Source organism: Microcaecilia unicolor, chromosome 1 (assembly GCF_901765095.1).
Source record: "Microcaecilia unicolor chromosome 1, aMicUni1.1, whole genome shotgun sequence".
Classification (NCBI taxonomy): domain Eukaryota; kingdom Metazoa; phylum Chordata; class Amphibia; order Gymnophiona; family Siphonopidae; genus Microcaecilia; species Microcaecilia unicolor.
In genome coordinates, this window is record NC_044031.1 from 106349258 (window position 1) to 106366524 (window position 17267).

At 40.7% G+C, this 17267-nt stretch overlaps 1 protein-coding gene across 1 annotated transcript in view; it reads right to left on the reverse strand.

The window, feature by feature from the left end:
• GPR158 (G protein-coupled receptor 158) overlaps positions 1-17267 on the reverse strand; it is a 452345-nt gene that overhangs the window by 230882 nt on the left and 204196 nt on the right. The window contains exon 4 of the mRNA XM_030201149.1: positions 16826-17043. Within this exon, the coding sequence (XP_030057009.1) occupies positions 16826-17043 (218 nt within the window). The remainder of the gene's footprint in view (positions 1-16825; positions 17044-17267) is intronic.

Consider the following 17267-nt stretch of genomic DNA (forward strand, 5'->3'; position numbering starts at 1 on the left):
ACTGTTCCTGAAGGTAAACAGTGTGACAAGGCGGTGGCTGTATCTAGAAGGTTGTTGGGCTGTATAGAGAGAGGTGTGACCAGCAGAAGAAAGGGGGTGTTGATGCCTCTGTATAAGTCGTTGGTGAGGCCCCATCTAGAGTATTGTGTTCAGTTTCGGAGGCCGTATCTTGCTAAGGATGTAAAAAGAATCAAAGCGGTGCAAAGAAAAGCTACGAGAATGGTATGGGATTTGCGTAACAAGACGTATGAGGAGAGACTTGCTGACCTAAACATGTATACCCTGGAGGAAAGGAGAAACAGGGGTGATATGATACAGACGTTCAAATATTTGAAAGGTATTAATCCACAAACGAACCTTTTCCGGAGATACGAAGGCGGTAGAACGAGAGGACATGAAATGAGATTGAAGGGGGGCAGACTCAAGAAAAATGTCAGGAAGTATTTCTTCACGGAGAGAGTGGTGGATGCTTGGAATGCCCTCCCGCGGGAGGTGGTGGAGAGGAAAACGGTAACGGAATTCAAACATGCGTGGGATAAACATAAAGGAATCCTGTTCAGAAGGAAAGGATCCTCAGGAGCTTAACTGAGATTGGATAGCAGAGCCGGTAGTGGGAGGCGGGGCTGGAGGTTGGGAGGCGGGGATAGTGCGGGGCAGACTTATACGGTCTGTGCCAGAGCCAGTGGTGGGAGGCGGGACTGGAGGTTGGGAGGCAGGGATAGCGCTGGGCAGACTTATACGGTCTGTGCCAGAGCTGGTGGTGGGAGGCGGGGATAGTGCTGGGCAGGCTTATACGGTCTATGCCAGAGCTGGTGGTTGGGAGGCGGGGCTAGTGCTGGGCAGACTTATATACACAAAAGTAGCACACATGAGTTGTCTTGTTGGGCAGACTGGATGGACCATGCAGGTCTTTTTCTGCCGTCATCTACTATGTTACTATGTTACTATGTAAAGAGCAGTCGGAAGGAGATTCTGAGATACCTTATTCAAAGAACCATTACTTCATATGCTAGATCTCATTAGCTACTGCCCTTTTTCAAATATGCCATTTGAAAAGCTAGTATCCTTACAAGTACAAGATTTCTTGCAAGAAAAGTTTTAGATTTTCATCAATATGAATCTTGTAAGAATCAAAGCTTAGAAACCTTAATAGTATCTTTTCTTCAGTGAACTTCACAAGATGTAAATTTGATATAGAAGAAGCAGCATTGATTCTACTTGGTATTTCTGTGCTTTGGATACCATCAGACATGCACTTGTCTTGTGTCAAATTTCAACTGTGGTTGCCCCTTTTCTTATGGATCAAAACACAAAATATTGATGTGGATAAATCAAATTTCCAATTGTAGCCTTTAATATCTAGAGTCCCACAAGGGTTTTGTGTTGGTTGCAATGTTTTCATATTTATTTACAACCATTGTGCAATGTTTTCCAATCATTGCATGTAGAATACTGCACTTAAATAGATGATATCCAATTTCTGTGCTCCATTTGAGACAAGTCTAGATGCTGTTTCATCTTTTGCTGCCAACTGTATAAATAAAAGTTTATAGTGGATGATTGCTAATAGTTTAATCTTGGGAAAAAAGAAGCCTTAATAATTTCTAATTTTTCAGAAGCCTTTTGTTTTTTTGACTATCAACAGGGGTCCATTTTGGCTTCCAGTTATTAATGTGTTCACAAGTGAAGGATGTAGTTAAAGTATCTTCGTATAAGTTACTATCTCCTATGGTACAAAAACAAACAAACACTAACAAAAAAAAGCTTAGATTGTGAGCCCTCTAGGGAGAGAGAAAGTACCGTTATATAATAAATGTAAACCACTTTGGCTGAACCACAGAAAGGAGGTATATTTCATCCATGACCCTTTTGTATAAAACCTTTGGATTTTAGCTTTATTATTCACCATTTCCAAATCTCGTCTCAAGACAATTTACAATCAGGTACACAGATTATTTTATTAGCCAAACTGGCTTTCAATCACACTTGTACCTGAGGCAATGGGGGTTAAGTCATTTGCTCAAGGTCACAAAGAATGTCATTGTGAGATGTTGGATTTGAACCCTGGCCTCCCTGCTTTGCAACTATTAAGGTATCCCTCTTTTCTTCCTTTTCTTCCTTTTCTTCCTTTGTCTGATTTTAGAACAGTGATTACTTAGAGGCACTTTCATTAAGCTGTGGTAAAAAGTGGCCTTATTTATTTATTAAAACTTACTAGACTGCTATAGCTGCCAAAGGCAGAAGAGAGCGAGATATATATACTAAAATTTGGAAGAGAAGAAAAGAACTCCATTTTCAGATAGGAAAGCTTAACAATCAGACCAAAAGAGGAGGGGGGGGGGGGGGAGTTGAATGGGGAGAGGCCACCAGTGAATTCCAGAACTGCTGGTCAATCCGATCCACCGAATGCCTGATTGAACAGCCAGGTTTTTAAAGACATCTTAAAAGTTTTGAAGGAAGACTCAGACTGAAGGAGGAGGGGAAGGCTATTCCAGATGTTGGGTGCTAGAGGCTATTAATGCCGGACTAGCACCCGCATTTGCTAGCACAGAATGCTCAGAGCCGACAAGCTTGTGAACCAAGGAGCTCGATGGCTTACAGCACAATGCGCATGTAAATGCATGCTGATGAGGTCTTTCCCTATTCCTCCCCAATGCTCAGTGGACAGCACACCAACAAGGGCGCTCTTCCCACTGTAAACCCTACGCCAGCTCAGAGCTGGCATTAGGGTGTCAGGAGAAGCTTGTTTTCATTTGTAAAGACAGAAAATCAATTGTCCCATCTGAACAAACTTTATTCATGCTCTTGATCAATTTTTTTTTAAGGAAGGCATCTCTTAAGGGTTACAAAAGTCATGTTAAAATAAAAGAGTGAAAGGAGAAGAGTGCTGTGTATCTTGTGAAGATGCAGAGAAATGTGGAAGTCTGCACAGAACAATAGTTGGATAAAAAGCAAGTCCATCCAGCAGACTAGAAATAAATGTGACATTTAAACCAGACCTCTCTTCATTGTTGGCATTCTACCTTTGCCTTGAGTACAAGAAACAAAAAAATGGTGACTGGCGCCTCTTCCAAACAAAAAGGGTGACTGGCACCTCTTCCTCCTCCTTCCCCCCCCCCCCCCCCTGACATTCTGGGCATGCGCTCAAGAGCAGTGCTGAACACACAACTCTTGAGCATATGTGCCAGGCACAATCTTCCCCCTGAACGCCCTAATGCTCAATGCTATGAATGAGACTATATTTGCATCTCATTAGTGCTGAGCATTAGGGAGTTGCTCTTCTGCTCTGTTCCAGTACAGCATCTGAGTTTTGAGCATCGGCCCCCTAACATAGCACAAGCTGTCATGCCAACAAGGTTAAAGTTACCACACTTAGGGGTCCTTTTACTATGCTGCGGCAAGCGCTAGTGTGTGCTTAACGCAGCTTAAAAGCGCTTAATACGAGACATGCTCATGCATCCTGCAGTAATTTCCTAATTTGCAAGTGCTACTTATGCACTAAAAATTATTTTCTATTTTATTGCAGAGGGGACGTATCTGGGGTGGAGAGTGGACATTTCAGCACTAATCAGTTAGGGGGTCCACATTAGTGTAGGATTGCCGTGTGAGACCTTACTGTCTACAAAACAGGTATCAGTAAGTGGTCCCGTAGTAATTTGTTTTAATGACTGAGCACTAATGGCAACATTAGCCCATGGATATTAATTGAAAAAAATAGAAAATCGGCCATTTTCCGTCTGCAGTAATAATGGCCTAAGCGTGCGGGGAAAAACTCCTCTAAGGGAGCACTAAGGCCAACTTTATTTCAACTTGGTAAAAGGACCCCTTAGGCACTAACAGTACACATTAATTTGCACATTAAGGACTACATTCTATAGCACTACAAAAATTGGCGTAAAAAAGCGCTAAGTATTATTCTTTAAATGTCACTCAAAGTTAGGCACCATTTATGGAATAGTGCTTAATGCCAGGAACTGTGGCGACATTCATTTACACAAATGAAACCTTGGTGTAAATCCCCGTATGAAAATTAGACACAGATCAAACTTATTCTATAGCAACGTGCCTAAATTGCAGGAACACCCTGATTTGCCCATGACTCTCCCATGGCCATGCCCCCTTTATTGATCTGTGCATAAATTTGCGCGTGTGGATTTTAATTAATACCAATTAGCACCAATAATTTTATTGTTAGGACCCACTTAGCACTAATTGCCTTGTTATTGTGCACGCAAATTGGGTGCGCACCCACATTTGCAAGCACAATTAAGGTGCCATTTATAGACTCTGAAGGCAACTGCTTAATGGACTTCAATATAAGGGGGGTCTCTATATCTTGGAATTTCCAAGGAATTATTGAGTAGAGAGGTGTGGTAGCTGTGTTAGTCCACTTTTAAAGGTAATCAATAGAAATAAAACAAAATAAAACATGGAAAAGAAAATAAGATGATACCTTTTTATTGGACATAACTTAATACATTTCTTGATTAGCTTTCGAAGGTTGCCCTTCTTCGTCAGATCGGAAATAAGCAAATGTTGGTAGATGACAGTATATATAAGTGAAACATCAAAGCATTTCAGTGACAGTCTAACAGGATGGGGGTGGATAGGTGAGAGATAGGAAGAGTTGGGTGGATGAGGGACAGGGAGATATGCATGGAGATAGGAGGGTAACAAAGCAGTACAATTTTATGGTTTATAATGGGCTAGAAAAAAAATTTAGGCACAGTTCATTACAGAATACGGTTAGCAAGTTGTGTGTGTAAATTCTAATTATTGCCAATTAGTGCTGATTATTGCTTAAGTGCTGTTATCAATGCTGATTAGTTTGTTAAGCCAATTAAGACGCACATTGTTATTGAATACAACTGGATTTCAGCGCGGATCTCTAGGCGCACTATATAGAATCTAGGGGTATGTGCATATTTGTGTGCTCCAACCATGCCGCACCCAATCTCTATACGTGCACTCATTAGCAAAGCACATGCCATCAAAATACGGTGTATGCTTTTATGCTAGTTTATATTTTATAAGAGGTGATTTATGCGTGTTCCGTCCTCCTAAAACTAGCTTCCTACGTTTATCAAATTATCTCCCATGTGGACTGGAAGAAGGAGGGAGTGGGGGATGAGCAGAGTGGGGAAGAAAGAAGAGATCTTTGGTAAAAGAAGAGAGATGTTATGTTGCAGCCACCCCTTTTATTAAAGGAGGAGGTGTGTCAATCCTGCTACCACCAAAAAGGGTGTACATTTCCATTTTTGCAGTGGACACTGGTTAATCTAAAGCCAGCCCGAACTCAGCTCCCCAAGGCAGCCACTTACTCTGTGACCAGTAAAACATTAGCAGGTGTGCTGGGACACAGTGGGTTAATATTAATGCACACCTCTATGTCTAGGGATCTTCTGCTCAGAATGTAGAGTTTTTAGACTGAGGGCAGGAAACACCATGTGCAGCTGTGGCCCTGGGGCTATGGAGCTGCTGACTGTTGAGCTTCCAAGCCTTGGGTATGCAGGTGATAAGAGCAGCTCATAGGGACTTTCTGAATGTAGAACTGCTGTTGTCTTGCAGTATCTGAGTTCTGGAGAAGTATTGCATGGGATGCTAGGGTCAACCCTAAATACTATACCTGCTCTCTTATTGTGTAAGAAAAAAATGAAAAAAAAAATCTGATTCCAATTTTATAATTAGACTTTTCTAGTAAAAATGAAAAGAAAAGAGCAACAGAGGCTATTGAAAAAAGATCACAGTAATTTCACCAGCAAGGCAAACTTGTGCAGGTTGACTAGAATCAATTTGGCTTTGTCTCCTTCCACACTTGGTGGCTGATTTCACTTGTGCAGCATGTTTCTGTTAATAATGATGTCTATTTAAGATAGCCATTAAAAGCCTGTGGCAATTACATAATGAGTGAAATCTCATGGTATTTAAATGGAGTCCTGTTGTTAAATTAATATTAGGAAACTTAACAGATGCCTTAGACTGCCTTTTTAAAATAGGAATACTTAGTCAATTACATCAAGCCTATAATCAGAATGAATCTAAACAATTTCCGTAATTGCAAAGGGCACTTATTATTCTTTTTTTAAGAAAGAGAAAAGCTATAGTGACAATTTTCTGATTTTTCCAAGGACATTTGAAATTAAAGGCAAGCAGCAGTGATGTTGGCCTACTGTTTCACAAGGCACAGTTTAAGAAACTCAAGACAATCAGATGAAGAAACAGAGTTCGGCAGCGTCATACTATTATTTCCAAATTACTGGTTTCAAAATCTGACGTTGGCCAGGAACTAATGGAATGGGGAGATCTCTCTTTGCTGGCACAGTGTTGCCTATTAAATGATGTCTTTAGTTATAAGTTTTGTGTAATTTGAGAATGTTCATTCACTGTATTGGTCAAGAAAACATATTATATAAAAAAAAAAAAAGAAAATGATATCTCTCTCGGTATTTTGGGTGTAGTCCTAGACTGGTTTGCTTCCTTTCTTGGGCAACAGTCCTTTCAGTTAGTTTAGTCCCTAACAATCTCGGACTCTTCAACCCTACATGTAGTGTCCCTCAGGGGTCAGTACTTTCCCCAACTTTGTTTAACTTGTTTGTTAATCCTTTAGCTTTACTCATTCAGTCTATGGGGATTACTTCATACTCTGGAGTGGAGGAGTAGCCTAGTGGTTAATGCAGTGGACTTCGATCCTGGAGAACAGAGTTCCATTCCCACTGCAGGTCCTTGTGACTCTGGGCAAGTCACTTAACCCTCCATTGCCCCTGGTACAAAATAAGTACCTGAATATATGTAAACCACTTCGAATGTAGTTGCAAAAACCTTAGAAAAGCCGTATATCAAGTCCCATTTCCCTTTCCCCCTTCCCTTATGCAGATAATCTTCTCTTTGTATACTATATGAACCTAAATTCAACTGACTTACAACCTCTTCAGATCTGTTTAGAGCATGTGGAAGAGTGGATTAAATAACACTGATGGATTTTGGATACTGCTGGGTTACTGGGTTAATCTCTCCACCTATAGTTACTCCTATTCTGTTTGGTAAAATTGTTACTCCTGTCCCATCTATCTTGATACAGAAAGTGAAAGTGCCTTGGTGCTTTGTAGCTTTTACTATATGAGACGTGGGGTAAGGAATAATATATTGTAGAGGAATATATTCGAGTTATTCCCCAAGTTTTCCACGTCATCACTGTGACCCCTGACGCAGGTGCTAGTCACCGAAACACGGCCCGTGTCAGGTCTTTTTGTCAAGGCTCATTCATTAAAGAACTGTGTTCCATTTTTAAAGGCCCGTGGTGCTGTTTTTTTTGTTTGGACTTTAGTTTGTACTTCGTTCCCTCTCTTTTGTTATATCCATCTATCTTGGAGTCATATTGGATTCTGCTCTGTCCTTTGGTCCTCAAATCTCTCAGGTGGTTAAACCAGGTTTCTTTTTCCTTCATAAGCTACAGTCAGTCTAAAATGTACTGATCTTTGATGCACTTTGCTCTCTGTTTCATTCTTACCTTCATTCAGATATGACTACTGCAATATTGTTGACTCAAGAGATTGCAAACCATACAAAATACAGCAGGTCGTATACTTGCATGTCATTTCAATCACGCCTCACCACTTCTCCATCAACTTCACTGGTTACATATTGAGTTCAGAATTAAATTCAAAATCTTGACTTTAACCCATAAGGTAAATCTTCACCATGGTTTATCATTCCCATCTTAGTAATTCCCTTATACCTTATCCCTTATTTGTCCTGTTTGTCTGTCCTAATTAGATTGTAAGCTCTGTTGAGCAGGGGCTGTCTCTTCGTGTCCAGTGTACAGCGCTGCGTACGTCTAGTGGTGCTATAGAAATAAGTAGTAGTAATAGTAGTAGTAGTTTCCCTGCTTATATTGCTTAATTGATGATCCCCTATACTCCCTCTTATACTCTGCGTTCATTGAAAGGCAATAGATTAGTTCTTCCACATCCATCAAAAGTGCGATGGAAATCCACTAGGTTCAGTGCATTTTATTTTAATTCACCAGCTTTATGGAACTCCTTGCTGCAGCATCTCATACTTGAAACATCCTATAAGTCATTTTGTGCCTCACTAAAAACCTACTTGTTTCAACAGGCTTTCTGTATCTACGCCAAGGTAGACTCTGCAGCAAGAGACCAAGACCAAGGTTGTTAGATGTTTTTATTTTGTAGTTTTTTTGTCCTCTCTTGTTTTGGTATGCTTGTAACACCTTCCTCTCTCAAGTATGTAACATTGAGGGGCATTTTCGAAAGATACATCTAAGTTGGAATTTGGACGTCTTTGTAAAATGTCCAAATTCGGAGACGGAGAAAAGGTCATTTTTGAAAAAAGATGGGTGTCCATCTTTCATTTCGAAAATACCAAGGACGTCCTTGGATTTGGACGTCCTTAGACTTGGACATCTTTGATTTTTGGCAATTTTCGAAACCAAAGACATCCAGGTCTAAAATGTCCAAATGCAAGCCATTTGGATGTGGGAGGAGCCAGCATTTGTAGTACACTGGTCCCCCTGACATGCCAGGACAGCAACCGGGCACCCTAGGGGGCACTGCAATGGACTTCATAAAATGGTCCCAGGTACATAGTTCGCTTACCTTTTGTGCTGAGCACCCCAAAACCCACTACCCCCAACTGTACACCACTACCATAGCCCTTACGGGTGAAGGGGACAACTATATGTGGGTACAGAGGGTTTCTGGTGGGTTTTGGAGGGCTTGCCGTTTCCTCCACAAATGTAACAGGTGGGGGGGGGGTATGGGCCTGGGTCCACCTGTCTGACGTGCACTGCACCCATTAAAACTGCTCCATGGACCTGCATGCGCTGTCATGGACCTGAGTATGACATCTGAGGCTGGCATAGAGACTGGCAATCAATATTTTATTGATGTTTTTTGAGGGCGGGAGGGGTTAGTGACCACTGGGGGAGTAAGTGGAGGTCATCCCCGATTCCCTTTGGTGGTCTACTGGTCATTTCGGGCACCTTTTTGTGCCTTATTTGCAATAAAAACAGATCTGGGTGAAAACGTCCAAGTTTTAGTCTTGGACGTCTCTGCTTTTTTCCATTATGGCTCAAAGACATCCAAGTCTTAGGAACACCCAAGTCCCACCTTCATCATGCCTCCGATACGCCCTCCTCAGATTTGGACGTCCTTGCGACGGACTTTCGCTAGAGACATCCAAAACTGGGTTTCGATTATACTGATTTGAAAGTCTCTGAGAGATGGACGCCCAAGTGCCGATTTATGTGGGAAGATGGACGTTCATCTCTTTCGAAAATGAGCCTGTTAGTGTATGAATGGAATAGCTCATTAGTACTTTCCTATCCATAATTGGCATTCCTTTCCTCTTTCTGTGCTTTTAGTGTTGATTTTTTTTATTGTAAACTGCTTCAATTTACATGCAACGTAAGCAATATAACAAGACTGATAAATAATAAATATCAGATGAGCAAGGGCTCTTAGAATTTGTGTGTGGGGGGGGGGTTCATAAAGGGAAATCATCATCGCATAAATCACCATCACAAACGGAGTGCATGAATTATTTTGTTGAACAACCTTTTTTAAAACCAAGATCCAAGATGTTTATAGGACACAGATAAGAAAAACACTGAGAAATATAGTTTGCAGTAGGAACAAGTCGCATACTACATACATTTCATTATTAGTCTGAAACAGGAAAAAAACTCCAAAATGAATTTTTCTCTGTTGTAAATAGTGCACAGTGTTTGGAAAGCATGTGTGTTCTTTGTAAAGAGTGTGCACTTTTTCCTAATAATGCATATATGCATGCATCTGAAGCGCAATTCTAAAACAAGGTGTTCTAGGGTACACAATTAGCACTTACACATGTACATTCCATAAGCACTGTTCTGGAAGGATGCATGTATATGACATACCCCCAGATTCTATATATGGCTCCCAAATCTGGATGCCGAAATTTGCATGCAGATCGAAGATGCGTACACAACTTAATTAGCTAACAAGCCATTAAAAAGCAATAAATTAATGTCAACAATTATTAAAGTTAATTGATAGTAATTAGATTTTGCGCATGCAGTTTCCTGTGCACTATTCTATAACCCCGTGCACTTAAATCTCCTAGCATGCAACTCAATAAGGAGCCATGGAATACTGCCATTCCCATGCCCAAATGCCAAGAGTTGGATGCCTTGAAAAGAAGTATGTAAGGAGAGAATATATATCATAGTCTACTTAAAGAATTCTCCAATAAAGTTTATATTGCTCTATGGGATATAATAATGAGACCCACAAACTGTGAGATATATAATTTTAAGTGTAAGAAATCACTCAGTGTGTCACCGCATGCACAAACAATACTTCACTTCGGCAGAAGAGAGCTATTAGCTACTTCTGCTAACAATGGTGACCATGTTCACATATCCCAGTGACTTCTTTTATAAACAAAATATACCACAAAATGTGTGGAAACCTCAAAAATTATATATAATGTGCCCATAAAGCAATGTAATACATCTTAACATGCCCAATTTGAAGTTAATCGTTATTAGGAAAACACTAAGGGCCCTGTTTACTAAGGTGCACTAGCATTTTTAGTACGTGCACAAAATTAGCGCATACTAACTGTGCAGGCGCTCATAGCAATATTTGTGGCACTTATACAGTTAGCACGCACTAATGGTTAGCGTGCGCTAAAAGCACTAATGCGCCTCTAGTGCGGCTTAGTAAACGGGGTCCTAAACGTTATATGTCACTTAGCAATGGCTGCTGAAATAGACTGCAGCTCTATGAGGTGCCCCATTTCATATTCCTTCATCAGGAGCTATATGTGCAGCCAGAAACTTCAAGCATTGTATTTCCATGTCATCATAACTTCATTCAACCAAAAGTGCGAGCTTAATGTGATCAACAGTAAGTTCCTTCTTAAAACGTCCATGTATTGATGTCACAATGGCCAGAATCCCATAACGCTTGAAACTCTTTTGTTATATCAAAACAGAAGATAGCAGCTTATGCTTCTGATTTCTTTTGGAATGAGATTCCACCATTTGGATCTTAGATAACCAAATCTAGCTGTACAAACAGTCATGTATGTTACATTTTTACAACTAGATAGATAAAATAGCAGATATTCTCTTGATGTTAGCTTTGCACTTCTAGCTGACAGGACAGTTAGGCTCGTCATATAGTCTGGTGCCATATCAAACAAAATTTTGGATATTACTGTTCATGTTTTAAACATAATTTGACCTCAAAATGGAAGCCAATGTAATGCAGTAAGTAAAGGAGTGGCCTTATAAAATTTTGGTGCTCCATAAATTAATCGTGCTGCTGTGTTTTGTGCTGTCTGAAGCAATTTAAATATAGATTCTTTGCTTCCTATATATATTGCATTACAATAGTCCAAATGTGAAAGTGTCAGTTTTTGAACTAGTAAACTGAGGGACCTTTTTAGTAAGGCATGCTAGCATTTTTACTGCACGCTAAACGTTAGCGACATCCATAGGAATATATAGACATTGCTAACATTTAGAAAGCCCTAAATATCAGTGTGTGCTAAAAATGCAAGCATGCCTTAGTAAAAGACTCCCTAATGAGCTCTTGTTAAAGTAAGTTCTAACTCTTTTTAATCTCCACATTGTCTTGAACATCTTAGCAATTACTGCATGATCTTGGTCTTCGAAGTAAGGATGTTGGTCAAAAACAACTCCTAGAATTTTTAATTTTATATCTATAGGATAGAGAGTTTATTCAATTTTGAAACTGGGATAAGAAGTGATTGAGTGGGACCAGGCTGCTGGCATGGCATTTAAAAAGGAGATTGAGCAGCTTTTAAACTAGAAACTGGGGGAAGTCCGACAGTCGCTCAAAAGCGCATGGTTCGGGATAAGGTATCTTTCAAAGATATCACCAAAACAGGGAAGATAGGGTATCTCGCTAGTGAGGTTGCAAAAAGACCATAGTAGATCAGCCAGCTTATAATCGAAAGACAAAAACGCCTATATTGCGACCTAAATCGGGAGATAGGCGTTTATCTCCCAAAAATGAATAACGCGGTATAATCGAAAGCCGAACTTGGACGTTTTCAACTGCACTCCATCGCGGAAGCGTACAAAGTTGACGGGGGCGTGTCGAAGGCGGAACTGGGGCGTGGTTATCGGCCGATCAGAGATGGGCGCCTTTCGCTGATAATGGAAAAAAATATGCGTTTTTAGCGAGAATTTAGGGCACTTTTCCTGGACCCTGTTTTTCCACGAATAAGGCCCCAAAAAGTGCCCTAAATGACCAGATAACCACTGGAGGGAATCGGGGATGACCTCCCCTGACTCCCCCAGTGGTCACAAACCCCCTCCCACCACAAAATATGCCGTTTCACAACTGTTTATTTTCACCCTCAAATGTCATACCCACCTCCCTGGCAGCAGTATGCAGGTCACTGGAGCAGTTATTAGGGGTTGCCGTGGACTTCAGGCAGGTGGACCCAGGCCCATCCCTCCCCTACCTGTTACAATTGTGCCGCTTAATGTTTATTAGTCGTCCAACCCCCCAAACCCACTATATCCACAAGTAGGTGCCCCCTTCACCCCTTAGGGCTATAGTAATGTTGTAGACTTGTGGGCAGTGGGTTTTGAGGGGGATTTGGGGGGCTCAACACACAAGGGAAGGGTGCTATGCACCTGGGAGCTGTTTTACCTTTTTTTTGTTTTTGTAAAAGTGCCCCCTAGGGTGCCCGGTTGATGTCCTGGCATATGAGGGGGGACAGTGCACTACGAATCCTGGCCCCTCCCATGAACAAATGCCTTGGATTTATTCATTTTTGAGCTGGGCGCTTTCATTTTCTATTATCGCTGAAAAACAAAAATGCCCAGCGCACAAATTGTCGAATAAAACATGGACGTCTATTTTTTTCGAAAATACGGTTCGGTTCGCCCCTTCACGGACTCGTTCTCGGAGATAAACGCCCATGGAGATAGACGTTTTCGTTCAATTATGCCCCTCCAGGTGTTCTTAAAATAAAAATAAAAATCAGACAAAAGATTGCAAATGAATACTGTCATGTACTGAGCATGATGTAAATAGGCACAACAAACATAGTTTGAAATGTCTGTATGCAAATGCCAGAAGCCTAAGAAATAAGATGGGAGAGTTTGAATTTATTGCACTAAATGAAAAATTAGATATAATAGGCATCTCTGAGACCTGGTCAAAGGAGGAAAACCAGTGGGACACTGTCATAACGGGGTACAAATTATATCATAGTGATAGGGTGGATCGAATTGGTGGAGGGACAGAATTGTATGTTAAGGACAGCCTTGAATCAAATAGATTGAAAATTCTGCAGGAAACAAAACACATCTTGGAATCCCTATGAATTGAAATTCCATGTGTAAAGGGAGAAAGGATAGTGATAGGAGTGTACTACCATCCACCTGGCGAGGATGAACAGACGAATGTAGAAATGTTATGGAAGCAAACAAACTGGGCAACACAATAATAATGGGTGATTTCAATTACCCCGATATTGACTGGGTAAATGTAATATTGGGGCATGCTAGGGAAGTAAAATTCCTTCACGAAATCAAGGACTGCTTTATGGAGCAGCTGGTACAGGAGCCGACGAGAGAAGGAAAAATTCTAGACCTAGTCCTTAGTGGAGCGCATGATCCGGTGCGGGAGGTAATGGTGCTGTTGATATTAGCATTGAAGTAAGTATACACAGGAAATCCAATATGTTAGTGTTTCACTTTAAAAAAGGACACTATGATAAAATGAGAAGAACAGTGGAAAAAAAAACTTAGAGGAGCGGCTTTGAGAGTCAAAAATTTACATCAGGCATGAATGCTGTTCAGAAACACCATCCTGGAAGCCCAGGCCAAATATATTCCGCATGGTTACAAAGTGAGGTGAAGGAAGCTATTAGAGCTAAAAGAAAATCCTTCAGAAAATGGAAGAAGGAACCGACTGAAAATAATAAGAAACAGCATAAGGAATATCAAGTCAAATGCAAACCGCTGATAAGGAAGGCAAAGAGGAGTGGAGGAGTGGCCTAGTGGTCAGGGTGGTGGCCTTTGGTCCTGAGGAACTGAGGTCAATTCCCACTTCAGGCACAGGCAGCTCCTTGTGACTCTGGGCATGTCACTTAACCCTCCATTGCCCCATGTAAGCTACATTGAGCCTGCCATGAGTGGGAAAGCGAAGGGTACAAATGTAACAAAAAAAAAAAGAGGGACTTTGGAAAAAAAGATTGCATTGGAGGCAAAAACACATAGTAAAAATTTTTTTAGGTATATTAAAATCAGGAAGCCAACAAAAGAATCAGTTGGACCGCTAGATGACCGAGGGGTAAAAGGGGCAATCAGGGAAGACAAAGCCATAGCAGAGAGATTAAATTAATTCTTTGCTTCAGTCTTCACTGAGGAGGATTTGGGAGAGATACCGGTGCCAGAAATGGTATTCAAAGCTGACAAGTTGGAGAAACTGAATGAAATCTCTATAGACCTAGAGGATGTAATTGGGCAATTTGACAAATTGAAGAGGACAAATCTCCTGGACCAGATGGTATTCATCCCAGAGTACTGATAGAACTGAAAAATGAACTTGCAGAACTATTGTTAGTAACATGTAATTTATCCTTAAAATCGAGCATGGTACAAGAAGATTGGAGGGTGGCCAATATAACAACAATTTTTTTAAAAGGCTCCAGAGGAGATCTGGGAACTTATAGACCAGTGAGTCTTACGTCAGTGCCGGGAAAATAGTAGAGACTGTTATAAAGAACAAAATTACAGAACATATTCAAAAGCACGGATTAATGAGACAAGCCAACATTGATTTAGTGAAGGGAAATCTTGCCTCACCAATCTATTACATTTCTTTGAAGGGGTGAACAAACATGTGGATAAAGGTGAGCCAGTTGATATTGTGTATCTGGATTTTCAGAAGGCGTTTGACAAAGTACATCATGAAAGCTTCAAGAGGAAATTGGAGAGTCATGGGATAGGAGGTAGTGTCCTATTGTGGATAAAAACTGGTTAAAAGATAAAAACAGAGAGTATGGTTCAATGGTCAGTATTCTCAATGGAGAAGGGTAGTTAGTGGGGTTCCCCAGGGGTCTGTGCTGGGACCGCTGCTTTTTAACATATTTATAAATGATCTAGAGATGTGGGTAACTAGTGAGGTAATTAAATTTGCTGACAACACAAAGTTATTCAAAGTAGTTAAATTGCGGGAGGATTGTGAAAAATTACAGGATGACCTTACGAGACTGGGAGACTGGGCATCTAAATGGCAGATGACATTCAATGTGAGCAAGTGCAAAGTGATGCATGTGGGAAAGAGGAACCCGAATTATAGCTACGTCATGCAAGGTTCCATGTTAGGAGTCACCAACCACGAAAGGGTGCTGCGGCGGCTAAGAAAGCAAATAGAATGTTAGTTATTATTAGGAAAGAAATGGAAAACAAAAATGAGGATGTTATAATGCCTTTGTATCGCTCCATGGTGTGACCGCACCTTGAATATTGTGTTCAATTCTGGTCGCCGCATCTCAAAAAAGATAGTGGAATTAGAAAAGATGCCGAGAAGGGTGACGAAAATGATAAAGGGGATGGGACGACTTCCCTCTGCGGAAAGGCTAAAGTGGCTGGGGCTCTTCAGCTTGAAGAAAAGACGGCTGAGGGGAGATATGATAGAGGTCTAAAAAATAATGAGTGTTTACGCTTTCCAAAAATACTAGGACTAGGGGGAATGCGATGAAGCTACAAAGTAGTAAATTTAAAACGAATTGGAGAACACTTTTCTTCATTCAATGTGTAATTCAACTCTGGAATTCGTTGCCAGAAAATGTGGTAAAGGCTGTTAGCTTAGCAGAGTTTTAAAAAGGTTTGGACGGCTTCCTAAAGGAAAAGTCCATAGACCATTATTAAATTGGACTTGGGGAAAATATTTCTGGAACAAGCATCATAAAATGTTTTCTACTTTTTTGGGGATCTTGCCAGGTATTTGTGACCTGAATTGGCCACTGTTGGAAACAGGATACTGGGCTTGATGGACCTTTGGTCTGTCCCAGTATGGCAATACTTATGTACTTATGAGTGTGAGCTTGATATATGTGTGTATAAGTACAATAATGCCCATGCTTACATATGTTCTGCACAGAGGCATTCCCAGGGCAGAATTGGGGTGGAGTTGCTATTTTTTATTTATCTGTTTTGGTGTCTTCGTATACCTCCATTCACAAAACAGCATCACAGTGGTTTATAAAACCACAAAAGAATTAACAGAACAATCAAACATTCCGAGCATTTGTTGTAGACAAGCATAAGAAAGTAGAAAGGGAAGGAGAGAGTTGAATAGGACAGGAACAATGGAACACATGAGGACTATGGGGAAAATGGGGGGGGGGGGGGGGGGAAGGGGGAAGAGAATGAAACTTAAAAGCCTGCTGAAACAGCCAGGTCTTAAGAATGACCTTGGTCTTTTGGGCATACTTTATGAAATTCACATCTATATGCATAGAATACATACACACGTTTATCCCAGGGTTATATGAGTTTGCTTGCATTTGTGGGAGTTCTGGGTGCTTATTTCATAAAGTCACTTATATTGCTTTTGTAAAATGAACACAAAATAGGGGCACTATTCCCATTTATTTAAAGTGCACTGTTATAAAATCCTCCCTATTTGTCAATAACAGAGAGTTGCTTTCTTGGACAAGAAAGATGAGGTTGTTCAAACAGAAAAATAAAACGTGAATAACATGGTGAAAATCAATATGAAAATCCAGTAAAAAAATACATTTAAAAACCTAATGTTGTTCTATTTACCTTTGCCTTGCGAAAATGGTAGACTACCAGCATGCTAATGAAGTCAAGCAGCATGCAGAACGCTTGGAAAGAGATGATAGCAAGCCGCAAATATGTGTCCTCTTGTGCATAGCAGGGTGTGTCGTCTGTACAGTAAGAACATCCTTCCCTGCAGGGCAGACACTCATAAGCTTCCTCAGACAGCTTTCCTCCAGATAAATGGGTTTCCCCATCATTCTCTGAAAGCATCAAATTAAAAACAATACAATCAAGTGTTGTTCATGTTGACCCTAAAGATAGCAAATATTTTTTGCAGCAATCCCTTGCCCTCCTTTACTCTTCATACAAGCTTGTCTTTAATGAGATTCCCTGAATAGGTTTGCTTAGCAGCTGGACACATTTATTTCTGTAAGTCAGAGTTAAAAATAGCAAAGAGCATTTATTGGTTCACAGAATGGAGCTA